Here is a 20,817-nt window from a genome sequence, read left to right on the forward strand (position 1 = left end):
CTGTCACGGGTAGACCGCTGGGGAATTTTGACGAACTGCGTTTGACATAAACTGCGGATATTGATAGGCATTAATATAGCTTTATTCCACGAATATACACCATGGAATAAGCGGCGAAGACTTTGACAAGAAGAATAACAGTTTTAATTTAATAATATATAATTTAATAATGTGAAATATTATGGTTACTATTTTTGTAAAACATTGAAATTTATAGAATTAAATTATTATTTTTCTCGAGAAAAGATTTGTTCTAAATATACTGCGTATGGATTTGTATGTGACGAAGTTTCTGCGTAAAGATATGCATATTGTTTTCTATTTCTATTTCCATCTATTTTATAATTATCATAATATGATTATTCTCCCTCCAATTCTATCTCCAAATATACATCAGTATTTCAGATAAAATTATAAAAAACTGGACTGTGAATGAGATAAGACACTGATTAACTGGAATAAAACTGGTTAAGGAATTAAAACGATTGTTCTGATACGGTTGTAGTTTATCAATATACGCGAAATTATAATTTAAATTTCGCTGATTTGTTACTCGTATAGATCGGGTTACAGCATCGTACTGTTTTTGACAAACACCCCGAATAATTGGAAGTCCAAAAGGCCGTTAAATGCGTATCAGCTCGTTCGATGTAAAATTTCATTCGATAGGTAGGAGTGTTTTCGACGGAACGCGCGCGTTTTCATGTCGAGCCTGTCGACTTTAATGGCACACATTTCCCACTCGAGAATAGGTGATGTCCAATATAAAAAAACTCAAGCCAAGCGTGATTCGATTGCGCATACGGCAATCGCGAATAAGTGGCTCTGAAATGTACCATAACGATAACTAGTCAGATGAATATATTCTCTAAAATATAAATAAATATTATTTGTAGAAAAACATAGATTTTTCCTGCGAATTTACTTCCTATACTTTTTTGTACAGTATCTCCATTAAACCCCATTATTAAGCGAGAACGGAAAAATGAAAGGATCGGAGGGCGCGGAGGTGGTTTCGATGATCGTGCTCATTTTTGTGCACCGGGCTGTCGACTTTAATGGCGGGCATTTTGCGCGCACGGCAACGGCGGATGTACTCCGATGTGGACGGAAGCCGCGCACGAATCGATTGCAACGCGATAGTCAGGACTAAGTGGAATCGAGAGGGTCGTAACGTGGCGCGGGGTTGTTTCACCGACAGTAGCGATTGATCTCGCTGCCGCCGCCATTTCGATGATTGCACTGATTGATAGCTACTCTCTGGCGCGCGTGTGTAGCGCGATCCGACAGACTGTCGGTGACGAGCTCGGTCGCTGTACGATATATCGATTGCAGAAGTCACATATATATATATGGACACATAAACGTATATGTGCATGTGTTTGCGTTTCAATTTAAAATCTACTGCACATTGTATAAATACATTGCCAATCCGATAATACCGGAAGTTCTAATGTAAATCCCCGGCAAAGATATTCACCAGCTCGACTGCGAAATTAATGTGACCTGATGAACGCGATAAATTTTGCGCTGCGTCGGATCCAGTTCGCGCCAATTTTGTCGGAAATCCATTGACAGTCGCGATCACGAACAAGTTCGGGAACTGATCTCTCGCGCGCACCGACCCATTAATTCCGGCCGCTTAGCTGGCGGCGTGGACACGTGTCGATAGCGATACAAATCGCGCGTCCATTTCGCGCGCCACGAGATTTACGGTAGCCCCGTCTTCGCAGACGGGTGGCGATCGCACCCCCGCGGAAACAAGACATATGCGGCGCGTCATGGATTCATCGCGGGCGCGCGATGAAATTTTCATGTGAAACGGAAAGATGCGCGGCGCAGACAACGTAGGCGACGTATGAGACTCCACGGGGAAATCTCCGTCCGATACCCGCTGACGGCGCAACGTATTACTTCCGTGGAGAAGACGTATCTCGTGTGCGAAATACGAGACCTCGGTGTAATGTCCGCGTAATTCCCGCGCGCGAGCCTTCTGCATTTCAATTTTTCTTCCGCTTTTTTTATTTTGGTTTTTTACCGCATCAAGTTGCAGCAGCAGCATCAGCAGCAGTTGTGTGTTTGTCTTCACGTAAAAAATCTTGCTAATTGTTCCGGTGCGCTTTTATGCAGCCGCAAGGGGACAGATACGCGCGAGGTTTTTTAGACGCGGCTATTCTTCCGTTGCGGTTGCACAACGCGATTGCGGACTTCAATGCAGAAACTGCGGCGTAACGAGGTGAAACGCGTAACTTTACTGCAGCCGGGGAAGATTCGCGGGCACGATAATTATTATGCATGCGCGTACAAACGGCACGCTCGACGAACTCGTAAACTAATGCGCATTGTTCGGCTCGCAAAATTGATAAACGGACGAACGTTTTTCACGTGATATAACTTGGCCCTAACAAGGACGGAGCTGAATTTACATTCTGCGGTATTGCGCCATTGATTGCGCTAATTGGCGTCATCCAATGGAATCGAACGTAAAAATATAAGATGCGCGCATTCAAGAAACAATGCCCACATCGTATACTCCTGTTAATAATCGCTTTTCGCTAGTTTGTATTAAGCAACAATCATTAATCGGGCGAATCACAGCGCAATCTTCGGACAAGGAAACTGCAATTACAAATGATTATGTTATCAGACTGCAAAAATAACAGAGAATTATTATGTAATAAATTATTCGTATGATACAGACATTTTAGTTTTTAATTTTACATTAAGTTTATAAACTTATGTGCTCCCCTCTTACTCAATTAATTTAAATAACGATCGGGAAGACATTAGATAGCAGATCGCTCAAGACTGTCCGTCAAGAGCAACAGGTTGCAACATATCACGTGCATCGGTCAGTCGATAAAACCGCATATGGCTCGGTGATTTCAGCTTAGATTGGAAAATCATGATACATTGTTTATTGTTAAGATAAATATTTGTGTTACGAGTGTAGTGTATTCTCTCTCTGATCGATATCAATTGCTGCGGCTTCTTTCGCAAAGCCGTCCAGTCACAAAATATCAACGGTCGATTCGTTATTATTATTGCGCACAATGATACACGTTGATGTTATTAACTTCGCCATGATTAAATTCGCATACTGTAAGGTCTGTAAGTATTATTGTGAAGTTGCTTTAGCTACGATAAACAAGTGCTGTAAAACTGCGCCAGCTTTATTTCGTTACTCTTTTACATAGTAAATGAAAGGAAATAATTATGTAAATTTATGAAAATGTTATGAATAAAAGATGAATTAAAACAGCATATGTTTCTTTCTGACATTTTGCAAAATGTTCGCGTTTAAAATAAAATACAAATAATAAAATACAAATCATATCATGATATAATTTGTTCTTTTTCTGATATAATGTGTACTTTTTCATATTAATGTTATACATGATATTAATTTTGTATAATACATACACTATATAATTTTGTTTGTTTTATATATATAATGGTTATATATAATTATATATAAATAACTGTATAATTTTGTATATAATATAATATAATATTTTGTGTAATATTTTTCCCATCGATACTGCAAGTCATCTCTGTAAAATGATATTTTCTCATATGAAAGTTCATGAGGTCACTGACATCTCGATAATGCTCTCTATTACTATTTAATATCATATGATAAATAACTCGACAATTACATCTTGTTCAAACTTTTACTAGTAAAAGTCCACCGGAAATTAATTTGGAATTCGCCACTCGTTCAAGTTTCCGAGACGTAATCTGCTAAAATCCTTCCACGGTTAATAGCGAGCAAACTCATGCCGATTAAGCTTCAGAGAAAATTTTCGGCTGCAGAAACACCGAATGGGAATTATTTGACTAAAATGTACAATTACGTATAATTACTGAGTAATATTTGCACAAGTCTTTAAATTTAATATGTACTTCTCTTTCATCCACGTAGACGCTATTAAATATGTAGTATTAGCAATTCTTAACACGCATTTTATTTAATACGACAAAGTTTTGTATACAGAGATATCATATTTTGCGGTGCCATATACACACATATGCACACATTTATTACTCGAATATTGATGTTCGTGTCGAGTCTGTATACGCAAAATATAAGCGTTTCAATTTAACGTTCCTAGATGTTCGCCGATAGAATAACAGCCCATTGAGACTCAAAAGTGCCTCTTAGAAACGCAGTTACAAATTCGCTACAATTTTTCTCAACAATCTTAAAGACGTGGGCTGCTGCTACGCGAAAGGGCGTAAACTTTATCCCGGGGACGGAGAACTGATTTACGGAAGTAAACTCGTCCGTAAGTGCAGAAACTTTCTCCGGCCAAGTTATCGGTTGCAATCGTCTGCGATCGAGTAGAAAGCAGATGCCACGTGTAATTTTGTTAGCGTTCAATCTCCCTGTCTACTCTGACCGGCTTGCCGAAAGAAAAAAAATGATGAAAGACACCGAGAAATCAATTTTATAATCCCCGGCATGTAATATTTTTACTTTTAGATATCAATTTTTAAACATTAATTTTTTCATTATTAGACACCATTTTATCTATAAATTATTACTATTATTTATTATAATTTATTTTCTATTATTATTGCTGTTACTAGCCGCATAGCACGTCGCGATTTTTCTTTTCGAACGATTAATAATTCTCGCTTTTTATTTCCGCACACGCGGCCGTATCGCCGCATTCGGCAGAGCAGGCTCGTTTTCTCATATCCGTCGAAGAATGGGTTCTATGGTTGCGGGTCACACGTTCATGTCCCTTCGGAAGTGGAATAAGCCATCGCCGCAACGGCAATGGAAAAGCCGAGATACATACAGATCACGTGCGCGGCCCCCAGGCCGAATGAAGTTTCGGGATTCACTTTCCGTCTCGCGAACCAATTTATGCCGTAACAAATAACGTAAACTGGTTACACCATATTACACCATAGTTACGCGAGCACGTTGATTTCCTTGGATGCGAGATGCGTGTGTAAACGGCGAACAGTCACTCTGCCAATTAATCCGTGACGTCGAGCTCGATTTCGCGGTTTCAATGCAAACCTGGTGAGTTAATTTTTCCTTCTTCACCTCTCTGTTAGTAATTCACGGTGTATCGAGAAATAAATAGGTAGCGTTATTGTTCACGTTACAAACGTTCGGCACAGCTGTTGCCGAGGAACACGCGCGCAACCGAGATTGCAGAAAGAAGAAAAAGAGTTCGCGCCGAATGCTTCTCGTCTCGCCATTTTTCACAGCGAAATCGCGGCGTGACCGGTATTTCCGTTTTAGTACAGAAAGCAATATCGTCCAGCACGTAGTGTACTTATGGGTATCCCGTGTCATAAACCCGATACAGCTGGCGATTCGTTGCTGCACAAACAGACAATGATCCGCGCGCCGTTTCAATTTCCGACGATGCGCTTCCCGAAATTTCGTCACGATCGCGAAAAACGACGTGCTCTAAGCAGAAAGCAATATGCGCTCTCGTACCTTTCTTCTCTGCCTCCTTTCCTTCTTTCTTAGCGCTTTAGCTCGGTGACACGTTCAGGACGAACGATCGAAATGAAAATTCTTTTTATGCGAGTCGAAAATGCAGGAACAAATGCACAAGAAAACATTATTTCATCGTCCACTTTACATTAACAAAATCTGGATGATTAATAAAATGCTTGGAGTTACAACGAATGATGATTTTCCTCGAAATTTCTCCCCCCCAAAAAACAATTAATCGCGAATGAGAACGCTAATTGTCATTTCCCGTTAAATCTGTGTCGTCCTACATAAAATATGCACATGAGAAATATCCAGCCTGTTTTCCGTTATCTCATTCGGCACAGCGTATTTAGAGCAGGAGGGAAATGGGTCCGCGTCATCGAGGAGGCAAGGGCAGCTCGCTGCTGATGATTAAACTCATTTGTTACATTCGCGTGACTGAGTGTAAGAATACATCATTATCATCCCACGTGAACTCACGATTCGTCACGTATTATACTATCAGATGGGAAATATCGCCAACGATCACGCCACGTCTTTTTTCTTGCAATTAATGAAAAAACTCGTAATTGAACGAACGCTCACGCAGATCGAACGTCACAATAGAATAAACGAGCGATTTTTTAGCACTCGCAACGGTGCGTTAAATAATATATTTTACTAAAAGGCACAATACATATTCCAGGCGTGATATCACGCGTTCCGCTTTTTTCCCTAGCAATCGACGAATATCAAAAATTCCACGTTCGTTCATCACATCAGGCGCGTTGACACGCGAATTGATTATGCACACAGACAATAGTTTGCACAATGAAAAAAAGATGTGAGCCAATAAAATAGCAACAAGTGGCGCAGGAAAGTTCGAGGATAAATCGATGGGGATCGACATATCAATAATATCTCTATTGCGACGATTATTAACACTTCTGGCGTAACGCGTGAGAGATAGAGCACGCGCGAGCTGTGCGCGGCTTAACGCGATAATAGCGTGTCCCTAACTTAATCGTTCATCTATCTTGTTCGTGATGCTTTCACGCCATTGCAGTGATAGTGATGAATTACGGCGTGCGGATAGCTAATTCAAAGTAGAACGCCGGAGCCCCGGAAAACTTTTCGCGGTACGTGATGCACCATAGTAGAACGGTAATGCGGCGCGGCCCCGCGCAAATGCTGCGATGCATTTCCACGTCGAACGAATTCAGTTTGCAGCCGGTGGCGCATCTTCGACGCTACGCGTCATTCGCGTTCGCCACCACCAACGTGAACGACGACGAAGCGAATGGGGTGTGAACGTCGACGAGAACCCCGCGACTTCTTCGTCGCCGCCTTCGTAGTCGTCCCGGTCCCATTAGCTGGCTTTCTTCCACTTGCGAATTGCATCCCGCCGTATGCGAAATCAAATTGCGGCACGTGCACTCACGGCAACCGCGCGACTTCTACCTGATTTTGCATAGCAGGCGGGTAACGGAGACGAGTGAAAGCCGCGGGCGAAGAAGATTCTGAAACGCACTTATCTCACGGCGGCGTATTCGACTGCGGAACGATAATATTTTATTTTACATTGATGTACCTTAATGGTAAATGTATCAGTGATATAAATAATATTTAAATCCATTAAAGGTAATTAAGCAAATATTCCTCATGTTTGATTAGTAATAATTATTTATGGAATTACGAAGTGCTATTAATAAATTACTTATTTATGAACACATTAAAACATCTCTAGAAAAACCTGGGAAATAATAAAGTTTAAGAGATACTAATTTCAAGAGATAAAAAAATTACAGTCAATTTGAAATTTCTAGCAAATCTTTTCTAAATGTGCTTCATATTTGTTATCCAAAATATTGAAGACCTAGACTAAGAACAAAATGTAATTGATCCAACGAAATGTCTTGTCACGGGGTGCCAACAAAATATATACTTATTTCGACAAGTTATATATTGAAAGAAATATGTAGTTCTTGGATTACACACATGAGAATTATAATCCAACAATTATACAGGGTGTTTCCTAAGTAAGTAGACAAACTTAAGGAGGATATTCCTTGGCTTATTTTAAGAAGAAAAGGTCATATAAACATATGTCCTAAACTGCTTTTTTATTTTTGAGCGTGTACGTCAATCAATGGAAAGGAGAGTTGAGGCGTGTATCATGGCTGCAGGTGGACATTTTCAGCAGTTACTGTGATGTTATAATTTTTCTTTTTGGTTACTATTGTTTTTCATTTGTTTCATTTGCAATAACACAAACTGTTCTATAATAAACGAAAAGTGAACGAAAACAGTGATGTACTTTTTTTTGGAAAACAAAGCAGTTTAGGACATATGTTTATATGACCTTTTCTTCTTAAAATAAGCCAAGGAATATCCTCCTTAAGTTTGTCTACTTACACAGGAAACACCCTGTATATTTGATTCAATATATAACTTGTTGAAATAAGTATATATTTTGTTGGCACCCCGTGAAAAGACATTTCGTTGGATCAATTACATTTTTTTCTCAGTGTATGTTATATTTCTCATTACTCCTAAAAAGATTATACAATATGCACATGCAAATCTGCATCGACTATGCAAATTTTATCGGGCCATTCGCCGTTATTCCAACCAATCGCGTTTAGCACGTCCAGGGTTAACCAGGGATTTACAGATCGCGGAACCCTCTTTTGGCAGGCTCTCTCGCAGCTTATTTCGCCAAGGTTTTAACCCTGATGCCCTTGAGGATAGCTTTCTTAAAATCCCTTAAATTTCTGGAAACAGAGCGCCTGGTTTAACTGCTTCCAGCTTTCTATCCGGAGCGCCTAATTGCTCAGCGTCTTGGACAATTACCGTAATGAGCTTATCTGTCTTGATATTTTCCGCAGCTGTGGCCAGTTCGCAAATAAAATTATTAGATAAGTTTATTACACGGTTGCTCCAAAACCGTACCAACGAAAAAATGCCACTATATAGGAATATATTTGAACATTTTTCACTTTCCGCACAAGAGATGTGCCATTTTCTAAATTATTTTCTTCTCTCAAAATAAATTTAAGAAGTAAAGAGAAGCAATAGAAATTATCGAACTTATACAATATTCTCTTCTTTTCTATTTGCTATTTTTAAGTATAGACATATACTCGTAATAAGCGAATAATTAGAAATGTGTGATAAAAAGTCTTGAAATATTCGAGCTGCACAATACAATAGACCCCTATAATCCTAAATAATACCTTACAAGTGCTAAAAAAGTATATTCGTAGAGTGCAAAGAACTTAAGAGTTGAAAGACTATCACCTCATTTCCGACACTGAACATCGTGGCTGCGGAATCTCATTTTTGGTGCTAACTTCGAAATTCCACGGAGGCAAGAAGAAGTTTTCTGACAGAAAATGGATGTTGGAAAATGCTTTAACTTAATAAACTATGCCACGCGAGGATGCGATGGACTTTGGAAATTATTTTAATTAAGCACTTTCTAAAAGATGATTCAAATTATGACAAGGAATTCGAATATAAATCAGTACGAGTAACTCTGAATTTGTAAAATTTGTAGAACTGATAGGAGTTTAGATCAATTCTCGAGTACTCTGTTTCAATAAATCTATATTGAAGATCATATTCTATACGGATATAAAACAATAATACAAAGATAATAGTGACTATAATGTGTGGCAATACTATTACATCAATCTTATCTTGAATTTAATGCCGCATGTAATGATAAAATTGCTAAACGCCAAACTTTGCCTCGCTAGAAAAGCGATTACAGGAGTTCATTAACTTGTTACGATCGTCAAGATGACGTGACATCCTTTTAATTATTCACTTAACAAAGGAACGTCTTATATTTCTGCAAATTGTAGTTGTTCCTTTGCGCGTGTCATTATTCCTTTTATTCTATGAATAATTTACGAAGGACTAATACTTATTTATTTGAGCGCCGATATGCAGCAGAAATAATGAAATCAGCGCTTTTTATCTAAATCTCTAAATAAAGTGACATCATTCCCGACACATATGTCGTTCTACGATGTATCTAATAAATTGCTATAGATTTTATACAAATCCTTTGCATAATTTGCAGTAGTTTTATGTCCTTGTTTTGAGAGAGTGATATAACTCAGTTGTCAGTTTTTATGAATAACAGAACATAATTCTACTGAGTAAAAATACAAACAATTTTTCATTCTAGAATTATAGTCTCTCGCAATGACGGATAGAATGCAATTAGGAGATGGCGATTTTTATTATTTATGAATCACGATGCCACTAGCTAAAAATACGACACGTATTTCCGATTTAGTGCATACGATAATGTTAACTTGGAATAATCACGTAGCTTAGTAAATCGGATTTTACAAGTGACTCGCAACCATACAGCAAAAATGAGAATTGTTTTTTGTCTCACGTTTGAAGCAGGAATGAAACACGCGTTTTATTACAATTTGATTTTCTACCAAATTCGAAGGGTAACTGAACATGCGCTTGCTGTCGATGTATTATACCGACGCGAAATTGCAAAGCATTCATAATGCAGCACCACAGATGGAAGTGGGTCAGAGGTCACGCGAAAATCGATCTGGGTTACCCAACGAAACAATTTTTACGTTTGCCAAAAATTTATCGCGCGCACGACGAACGTCGAGAAATCGATGTACATCGCATTCCCATAAATAATTCTGTGTACGTAATAAAATGCAGGATGTACGATACGACGTTCTACATTTTCACACGATTACGCTTGTGGCTCCGTGATAGGTTTCCTGATCGAATAAAGCAAAGTGTGACTAAAATATTCAGCAATTTTATATAGAATTTTATAATGATACATTACGCACAATACAACGACCACAAATAGCGAATATGGTGAATACTCCGTGCGTAAAGCAAATCTTGATAATTTTTATTACATCATGCAAACATTAATATTGTCGCTGCTGTACGCTTTCCTGATCGAGCAACGAAAACAACGTACAGCCAGAGGAAACTGAATAAACGAGTGGAATAAAATTCGATGAAAACGCGCGAGCGAAATAACGCAGATATATGCGGCTTTCTTTTGATGTATCTGTATTCAAGAACGTTATGATTTAGATCGCCATCATTCGAGAATCGCTTCGCAAGGTATAATATAACTAAACGCTAGCATTTCAGGAAGCTTTTCGGAAAGCGAAGAAACACGCCAATTTTCAGGATGGATGCGACGCGTCGCAAGTGGGCGCGGAGGAGTATTAATGCGCAGACGTGCCGTAGAATCTGGATTTGTCGTAATTGTGCATCCCTCGTGAATCGTGTATATTTAACGTACGTGTAATTTTACAATTACGTAAAGTGCTTCCGTCACTCAGCAAATGTAACTACGACGAATACGAAGACATTATCTTTATAAAATCATAATTTATAAATATTATTTTTTAGAAAATCTAGATTATTATTTACAGAGCGATTTAGAATTTTTCTTTTTGTTATTTTGCTTTAAATAATAATTTCTTAATATTGATGTGCATACATACACACATGTGCGCGCATATTTGCTCAGAGAAACAGCTTTAGTATTATTAATCCAAGTTCAAGTTAGAAATGCATTCTTACAAATTCAATAAAGAAAAGAAATAAGACTTGCATTATTATTTTAAAGTAAAGTTCGTACTAATACCACAGTTGGGGATAAACAGAAGAAACCAATCGCACTGTCTGAGAAATGCTATTATATACTACGTCACAAGAGTCGTTCACGTTCCACCTTCATTTCCAATTCGATTCCACTAAGACTTTGAATTATTATCGATTCCACAGCTGCGATTGGTTATTTAAGCCCCAGCTTAGATTGTAGCGAATGAGTCGGCGAAAAAAGAGACGTGATTCATTATTGCGAAGCGAGATAGGTATAAAAAAAGCTGGAAAATATTGAAAGCTTAATTCTATATGCATTCTATATATAGTATGAAAATTGATTTTTAATTAACCTTTTGCTTTATGATAGCAATTAATAAGTATAAAAAATCACAATTTAATCAATTTACATGTTTTGTTTACGATGCGATTCGAAACTATTATATAAATTATGCGCGGATATCCTAATTTTTGACAATGAGATAAATCTGACAATAAGACAAAATTTCTGATAAAATGGATATATACATGGAAGTACCAATAACTATTATATGATATAATTATAAATGATTGAGTATTATCGATATTCCACTCCTTCATTATTGGAATACAGAGAATAGCACTTTATCCTTCATTTATTATCAAGATACTTTAATAGAGTTTGAATCCCAGATTCACGATTACCAAGAAATTCAATTTGCGACCTGAGATTTAACGATTAAAAACCTGTACCAAACATTGACTACGCTCGATATTTCTGCCTGAGAATTATTGCCTTGAATTCGAATAAGAAATTTCTTACTGCAGCTGCCGCTTTATACGACAATCGCGAACCACCGCATTTGTTTCGTTATTGTTCACGACTTCATCCGATTTCCGTTTCCTCCTTTCCCCTTGTATAAACACTTAGCCAAAGATAAGCAACAAGGGTTGTAAAGTTTACCTGATAATAGATTACAGTACTGGCGCGACTCTCAACAAATCGCATGGCGATTGCGGCAGCTAGTTACTTGCACGTCTCCGGGGTAGCGCGCACCCCACACGCTCGATTTGTTAAGCTGCACTTATCTACAAGACAAACTCACCGCGAGATAAGGCGAGGCAACCCTAAGGGAATGTGTGCCGAAATATATTGCGCGCATTGACGATAACGCCCGCGAGTTTCCTTCCCGCCCTCGTCGGGTGGAGAATCATCGCGCGGCTACGGACTACGTCGCGCACGTGCACACCCTCGATCGAAGAAATGAGACAGTCGGTTGCTATTGCAAGTGAGCCCTGAAACTCAGCTAATCTCCAGACTAACAAGTAGTACTATTCCGCTGCGGAAGACTATTGAAACTTGGTCCTGCACGGGCATACCGAGTCCGAGAACCCAAAATTGTTCGTGATATCAAGCGCGATGCGGAATTTCCGAATAATCAACGTTTTTTTGATTTCATAGAAAAGAAAAAGGAATTACAGAGAAAAAAAAGGAATTACAGTATTGCAAGACGAAGCGTGTAGTTTTGAGAATTACTTGAAAAATGAAGAAACATATTCAAGTTTTAATTTTTCGTGGAAAAAATTGTTTTTCCTCTTTTTCTTCTCAAATATAAATATATAGACAAATATAAATAATAAAAATATAAAATATAAGTATTTAGGAATTCAAAGTAATTTCCGCATGATTGTTGATTTTATCAATTCATCTGTAAATAATTTCGATAACGATGACGAAGTAATGAGAGGTTTTTGCATATATTTTTTGCGCACATTTATTTACAGGTTGTTTTTACGTCCAATAATGCATATAAGAGATGTCTCAATCTTTGTGAAAAAAATAGATTGCCGTGCTTCTTCCTACTTGTCGCATTAGAAAGAGATGAACGCGTTATAGGACGCACCACGCTTATACAAAGGAATGCAACTACCTGCAATTAAATTTCCGCCGATTAATTCCGTGTGCATTGACATTAAGAATTTCTTATTGATTGTTCAAAAATAAAGAATGTATACGCACGTTGCTGCGAGATGCAGCTTCTATAAATTATTTTATTAGAATAAAGAATACAATATTTCTTTAATATTCCACAAACTAAATGCGAAAAAGGGAGTATCTTTACATGTGTTTATCGCGATAGTGTCGTAAAAAGTGCACATTTGTAAAACCCTTTTTATAAATCCCGGTAAAGATTTCAAAAAGCAGAATTAATTTTCAGTCATGTTGCTCGAACGCTCACAAAATGCTTGAATGACAAACGGTTCTAAAAATCGGTTTCCTGGCCAAGTTTGTGATGACTCCGATGGTTTTAAAGCACTCTGCATTTGCAAGCAGGTCATTAGGTCGCGCGCGAGTCTATCTCGTCGCGCAGGGTGACTTCGTAGAGTGTTCTGAATAAGTCGCTATCTCGCACATCCACTTCTCATTCGGTTGGGCTTTGTAGATATCCGCAGTGATCGCAACGGCACACGAAACGCCCGAATGCGTACAAGTGATAGCGGTGACACGTGTGCATGAATGCACGCGGATGCAGATGGCAGGGACGTACATGCAGCGATGTACGATCTAGATGCAGTACGTGCACAGATACCGGTGATTTGTATTCCGCGATGCGAGTATCTTCTGAATCATATAAGGATATTACGTATTTAATAATCACGCACACATACACACCATGCTCTCGAAGTATATACAATACGTGCTCCGACTCTAAGTGACTGCTCACGATTTCGTAAAAGTTCATGTTTTCGTATCGATAACAGAAGACGTGCATGCCGGTGATGAGACAGAATGTACAATCTTGGTGGAATCATGGTATAATATTAAGCAAATATAGCAATTTAAAGACTTATTGTAAGGGAAAGTGTTATTCAGAGAATGTGTGTGTTCCTTTTCTGGAAAAATTAGGAACTTTTAATAGATAATAGATCGACAACGCGTGGCACCCGGTATCAGTGCCGGAACACTATTATTAGGCCGCGTATGATTACACAATACTGTTCTCGCATCCCTTGCCCGCTCGATATCCTTCTCGGTAGTTTATCGCGCATCCCCTCGGCGCTGCGTCGAAAATTGCGGCGTGCAACGTCGAAGATAAACGGCCGTGCAAGGCGTGTGGGGTGCCCCGTGTACGTGTGCACTATTTATATTCGTGGCACGCGCGTGCACCACGAAACTGGCGATATTGCTGTTCTCGACTGAAAAGGGTTAGCCGAGGGTGCATCGAAGCCGGCCACCCCAGCCGACAATACGGATTTCGGAAATTAAAAACTTCCTGTTTCGCATACGAGACGGGACTCGGTCGTAGTCTTTTTGGGGGAAACTGTGCTTTAATTCTGCCGTTTGACTCCCCACCGAACTCATTACCACCGAATCAACCACGAACCGCGGAAATGGAAGGACAAACGAATGAAGGAAGACTGACCTTCTCGTTCCCGTTGAACTTTAGAGATGTTAAAAATAGCTCGAATTAAATAACCAATCTTTTTGTGACGGAATTATATCTGACAGTTGATCTCGCGCGTCGGTTTGTTCCGATATAATTACGCAGTAATTGATTCCGTGCTTTTAAAAAAATTTAAATAAAGAGTTTTCAAGAGAAATGAAAATGTCATTTTACATTCGATATCAAATACAACTGTTAAAATACTATTTTCTCAGTATTAAGAAATAATTTTATATCAAACGAAATTGAGTGAAATGCACACCGGTGTTTTAATATTTAGATTCTTTTAATCTATTATAATATTGATATATTTTCTTACAATACAAGACGAATACAAATCAAATAGAGAATTAATTCTTTATACTTTTATAATATTTTATTATTATGTGTATCATACGCTTAATATACATATATATTAAAATTCCATTTCTCTCAGATGATTTTAGAATGTTAAATGGCGCAGATACAAGTCTACAGGAAACCATATGGCATATCACGAATGAAAGTAGTTATAATCCCGAGCAGGAACTAGCGATTCCATGAGGACGATTTCAACGCTATTACCCTAATTTATCGTCTCTGTGAAACTAAGCGAATACTGAACGTCGATCGGTGACGTTGATCGGTGCACACGATTCGTCTGTGGCCAACTTGCGGCCGCAACTTTGAATTCGCGGTTCAGTACTTTTGTCTGTCGGTGCACCCTATGCATTACATAGACACTCGCATCCAGCAATCGCAGTCTGGCGGTGACTGCCACTTAGTTCACTTCAACATTATTTCTGTCGTGAACGTGCACGATTGCAGGAACATATGCGTGTATGTACAAAACGTCAATAACGCGCACATAAGTTCACTATATGGAGAACGTATATACATAATCACCAATTAAATAATAATTTCTACGAAACCGAAGACAAAGTAGATTTATTATAAATGATTATAAAAATATTTCTAAAATATAATGCAAAATGGACATCTGCAAAACGTACGGAAGATTATCTAAAACGGCTAACGCACTCGTGGACTTTACTAATAAATAGCAAATTAATCATCACTAAATTTACGTTTATGGCTAAAATTTAAATGAAGGAGAAATAGAAGTGTAAGTAACGAGCAGTAAAAGATAAAGATTATATAATCTATGAGGGACGCGCGCGAGGCTCGAAGGTCGGAACGTCGGGGAAAGGGCTCGAGAGGCTGCCAGTTCGGCGCCAGGAGAGAAGCTGAAAGAAATATGGTTGGACACTTACGACGTCGATTATTTGCATGAGCGTGAGGCCGAAGCTCAGCACGAGGGGTTCGGACTCGTTGCTCACCGGCCGCTCCAGCACGTTGTACGTGTCCAGCAGGTCGTTCAGCAGCCGCTTCTCGTGGTAACCGCCACTTACCAGCCCTGCCCAATCACAATCAGCAGTCAGTGAGGAGTTGCACGCGATTGCAGTTGCGACGGTCTCCCTCGTCCGATCGTCGACGTCGCATCGCCTCGCGCTTCGAATAAAAATGCAAGAAATGGGAACGGGATAAGGTACAGGAATGTCTCTCTTTCTCCCTTACGGTGTCCGAGCACCACTCATCTCATTAAGGGCTGCGAGCCCAGATCTATCCCATCTAGTCCACCCCCCGATGTAGCCACCCCATCCGAAGTTCTCGACTACTTTTCGCGAATGCACAACTTCGTAAATGTTCTCTTTTTTTCTCTATATCTCGCTCAGTCCTCTCCCTCCTCTCTCTCTCTCTCTCTCTCTCTCTGTCTCTCTCTTGTTTTTTTCTTATTTCTTTGCCACTCACTGCCCTTCTCTTTCCTTTCGTAAATCTCGCTTTTTCGCCCTCTTCTTTGCCTGCTTTCTACCATTACGACCAGCAGTTTATCTTTCTTGAATAAATCACCCCTTTTGTCTCTCTTTCTTCCTTTAGCCTACAGGCTTTAGGTACAGCTTTTTATTACACGACTTCTTCTCTGTTTGCCTCATCTTCTCTCTTTTTCTATTTACCTTTAATTTTGCCCTTTTTTTTTTTTCTCTGTGTACCATAATATACTGTGGATAACAGGGTATTTTGTCCAGGGCGAATTTGTGGTTCATAAAGTTTAGTTTAGTAACTTTCAGATCATTCATTGTCAGTATACGTTGAACATTTTTGTACCTTAATGTGTTTATTTCTTTAGCGTATGAAATTTTTATTGTCATTCCAGAAACACGTATGTGCCCCATAAAATTATGAAAAAACAAAATAAAAATAAAAATTTCATTTTTCTTAGCTTAAATATACGTGAGGCGAAAAATTCGTCCCAGTTAACAGTTATAGTTAACAGATAATAGGCCGAGCTCAATGGATCAATGCACAGATTAGCGAAGTATTCGGAGTTGCCAATACCTACATCGACATCGAGGACCTGAGGACTTGAGCTAAAGTTTCCATATTGTGGTGGGAGTTTATCGACACTTATCGACATCTCAGAAAGTAAGATACCGTAAAGTTGAACTAGCTTAAAGCCGAACAAGTGTATCGCTAATTCTTCATCAATCACAATTCAAACGAAGAAACAACGACGAAACCTTCACGTTTAAAACAATTTCAATAATCTCATGTAATTATCTATATTTTTAATTCATGTTTTTTTTATTTGCTGTATGTATAATACTAAATTCCACTTAATGTTCTTTTGACAAGTTTGCAATTTTCGACTTAAGTGTGTCTTCTCTAAACTTTAAAGCACCATAAAATTCTATTCTATTCTATCAGTATAAATGAAATAGAATTGTTTAAATTAAGGCTATTTCTTAAAATTAAACTAAAATTCTTTTATTTATTTGCTTTTGAAAACAGTCGAAATCTCAGAAACAAAGATTATTCTTTTTAACTTAAGTTCTCTGATACTTATAAACGAAGGAAAGAACATGACTACTCACAATACTTGTACAAACAACTAAGAACAATGAAATTAGTTTAGAGACTTATTCTCATCAAATTGTAACCAACACTGAAAGTCGAGCTCGTTGCATTCCATATTCGTACTATTCGCGTTTTCCCACGTGCATTTTTGTCAGAGAGTTTGTGTATATCGTACACGAAAGTCGGAACAAAGACGCAAGAATGCAAATTTAAGCCGCGAGGCGAATCCGCAGAATGTATGGTCTGAACAAAAAACCACATGTAATTAAAGCGCTAACATTAACACTGCATAAATTCCTTTCAACAGTTTCAACAACGAGCGACAATAACATGAATTGTAAAACCGGATCAATGTAGCATTTTGCATTCATTTAGTATTCTTGTCAATCAATAATTTTAAAGAAAATCTTTTGTTTCTATTATTGGACAATAATTTGACGAAAACTTTTTATTGTTTGATAAACTCGATAAACGTAGTCTGATAAATGTAACGCAACATTTTAAAGACTAGAAAAGAAGTACGACCAACAGCCAGGCAAAGATTTCATATATTTCTGCAAATAACATTCCCGTTTAGCTCTTCTTTTACCCATGTTCTTTACCCAAGTTTTACGAACGCAAAGTATTAAATACGAGTGCATTCCCTCGCGACCGGCGGCATCTCATCGTATCTTTCCCGCAGTATGATGAAAAATGTACGTGCCAGTTTCTTCCCGGCGCTTTCAAGAATTTTTCGTTATCCGCACTGCATCGTCCCATTTCTGCCGCACGTGTAACGAAAACATCGCAATGTAAGCCAAATTGTAAAACTGTTAGACATACGGCATTCCTGGGAAATACGGCGGATAATTGAATTCATGAATGTTGAAGGAAGTGAGAACGGAACAAGTGCGACTTTAAGAGACATCGTACAGCCACCACGTGAAAATTTTCCCTGCAACTTTATATCAGTCGATAAGGAATAAGACTGCGCGAAATAAATCGAGAATACAAAGCGCAAGGGTCAGAGTACAAAATTCTCCATTATTGCATAATTTGGAAAAATGAAAAATATGATCAAAGCAGAATCAGAAAAGAACGACCCTAGAAAATAACGACTCTTTTATATCATTTAATTAATATTTTATAATCAAGTTATCATTTTTTAAATAATTTTATTCTATGATTGAGTCACCTGAAGAACAAAGTGAATGATTATTGTAAATATTCCGGAAATTAAATTTTTCATATACCTCTTTTCAATGTTTGGAGGTAAAACGGAATTCAATTTTAAACAATTGCAGACAGTAAGATCATAAGTTCCATTTAGCAAATGAGTTTATGCGTACAAACTTATAACAATATAAGTAAAAGAATGATAATTGTTTATCAGTAAATAAACGAGAGAGACTCACTCTTCAAAATACGAGAGATTAATGTCTAGGAATCAGATATAGGAAGATCCTGTTTCAATCACTAAAACTAAAATCGATTAATGCCCTGACGTTTCTCGCCCTAGTTCGAGCTACGACTTAAAGATAACGTTTTATCTTCCGCTAGGTAAGAGACCTTTAAATCCTACACGCGATCATTCGCACGGTTACAGTCCCACGGTACATTTCATTCCGCGTTTTTTGCGGAAAATGCGCGATTTTACGACGCCGAGCGAGAATGAAGCGAAGAAAGGAATCGCTGACGCGCCCGCACATCGCGATTCGCATGTTTTACCCTGAAAAATGGATTTCAGCAGGCAAAAATCATCATCGCGGAGACTTCTCAGATGAAGTATCATATCTCGATGATACAGAGCGCAGATGCAGCCGCATATCAATTAAGATCTCGTGCTCGAGAGATGACTATTCTAGAATATTATCTAGGATGAAACGGAAATGCGCACCTATTACCTACATCAAAGGCCTCATTAGCTTTTCATGAAAGTAAGAATTAGCTCTATCTGAAAGGAACTATTTTCAGACAAGCAGATGCTATTAACAACACAACTCCACGCGAAACGCATTAGTAAGATCCCGTCGTATGGAAACCGAAGCCAAATTGTAAAACTGTTAGACACGGCTTCTTATGGACCGCCATAGAATTCGTGTTGGAATTTGAGTCGCAGCGAGTACAGAGCTCGTTATACCTCGGGACGCAAAGATCATGTCTCGGAGTTATCAGCGTCAGAAGATTCGTTGGATGAAACATCCGGAAAGTGGATACGGCGGACGATTCCCCGGCGGACAGTGCCATTCATGAAAATTTTACGCTCGCTCGTGAACCGCACTCCATTACGCGCCGCTCGCCATATATTACCGTATCACCGAGAGGCAGATGAAAACACGTGCGAATTTAACGAGTCCCGAAGAATCCAGACCTTTTTTCGCTCGACACAGTGGCTCAGCAGAACGAGTTTTCGAAATGTCACACCTTCGAGCGGAAATTACACGCTGTTTCCATGGTGTGCACATCGCATTGTTCCAATTCTACGAATTTCCACGAATTACCGCACACCAAACGCAGCCCATATCAATAGCGGAATACGCGCGAATTTAACGCTTCACGAGACAAACCTTTTTTTTCCTCCATCGTTTTACATAGTCAAACGTTCGTTTTGACGGATTTTCGAAATATTGACTTTTATCTTGACCGATAAAAATACGCGTCGTCACGGTAACGCGCGTGCCAGATAAATCTCAGGCCATAAAACGCCTATGCTTGTACCTTATTCATGCTAGATTTTTGCTATAAATCTACACTGCCATAAAGTGCCCTGATAAGATGGCAGGTAATAAAATATCATGAAGTTGCCAAGAAATTCTTTCCTTCGTTAGACTCGCGTCACGTACCGCGATTGATGAACAGAAGTCGTATTATGGAATGTATGTATGAGAGAGCATCGCGCTCTCATTGATGTGTAAGCATAGAGGCGTACTAATTGCGATACAGATCTCCAGAATACCGAGAATAAACTAATATTTGTTTTCAATGGCCGGAGGCCGACTCTTTACACAGAGCTTCACAGTTTTTACAAATTTGGAAACGCTACAAAGAATTTCGCGAACTGCGGAGTGCAATGATAACGGTAAACAAATAAATCGAGAAACGGCCTGAATTTTCCAGTTATATTTCATGCACTGACAGTCACGCAGTAAACAGCCGCGAAAACGACCACCACATTGTTTGCATCTTTGCAAGTTTGTATCTTTCATCACTGGAAATGCGATGTAGATTTATTTACTTGAAAGCGCATGCTGCGAAAATGATACCTTTTAATCAACTAATTTTTTTCACGCTTTTTTCCGCTATCATCTTTAACAGAGATTGATCGTTACGGCTTACGCGCACGTTACGTCTTAATTTCACACCAGATTTTCTTTGAAACTGCGGGGAGTCTATCTGTATCAACTCCAATATATCTTATCAAGACGTTCAATTGTATCGTACATTTTATTCGCG

The 20,817-nt window shown here is 38.7% G+C and overlaps 1 protein-coding gene across 2 annotated transcripts in view; it reads right to left on the reverse strand.

Moving 5' to 3' along the window:
* Positions 1-20,817, reverse strand: part of LOC105278276 (neuronal acetylcholine receptor subunit alpha-7) — a 180,096-nt gene that overhangs the window by 109,985 nt on the left and 49,294 nt on the right. Inside the window, exon 2 of one of the 2 annotated variants that reach the window (XM_011337260.3) lies at positions 15,744-15,886. The exons of the other annotated variant lie outside the window; for it this stretch is intronic. Within the exon in view, the coding sequence (XP_011335562.1) occupies positions 15,744-15,886 (143 nt within the window). The remainder of the gene's footprint in view (positions 1-15,743; positions 15,887-20,817) is intronic. 2 annotated transcript variants of the gene reach the window in all.

This window comes from Ooceraea biroi, chromosome 4, assembly GCF_003672135.1.
Source record: "Ooceraea biroi isolate clonal line C1 chromosome 4, Obir_v5.4, whole genome shotgun sequence".
Classification (NCBI taxonomy): Eukaryota; Metazoa; Arthropoda; class Insecta; order Hymenoptera; family Formicidae; genus Ooceraea; species Ooceraea biroi.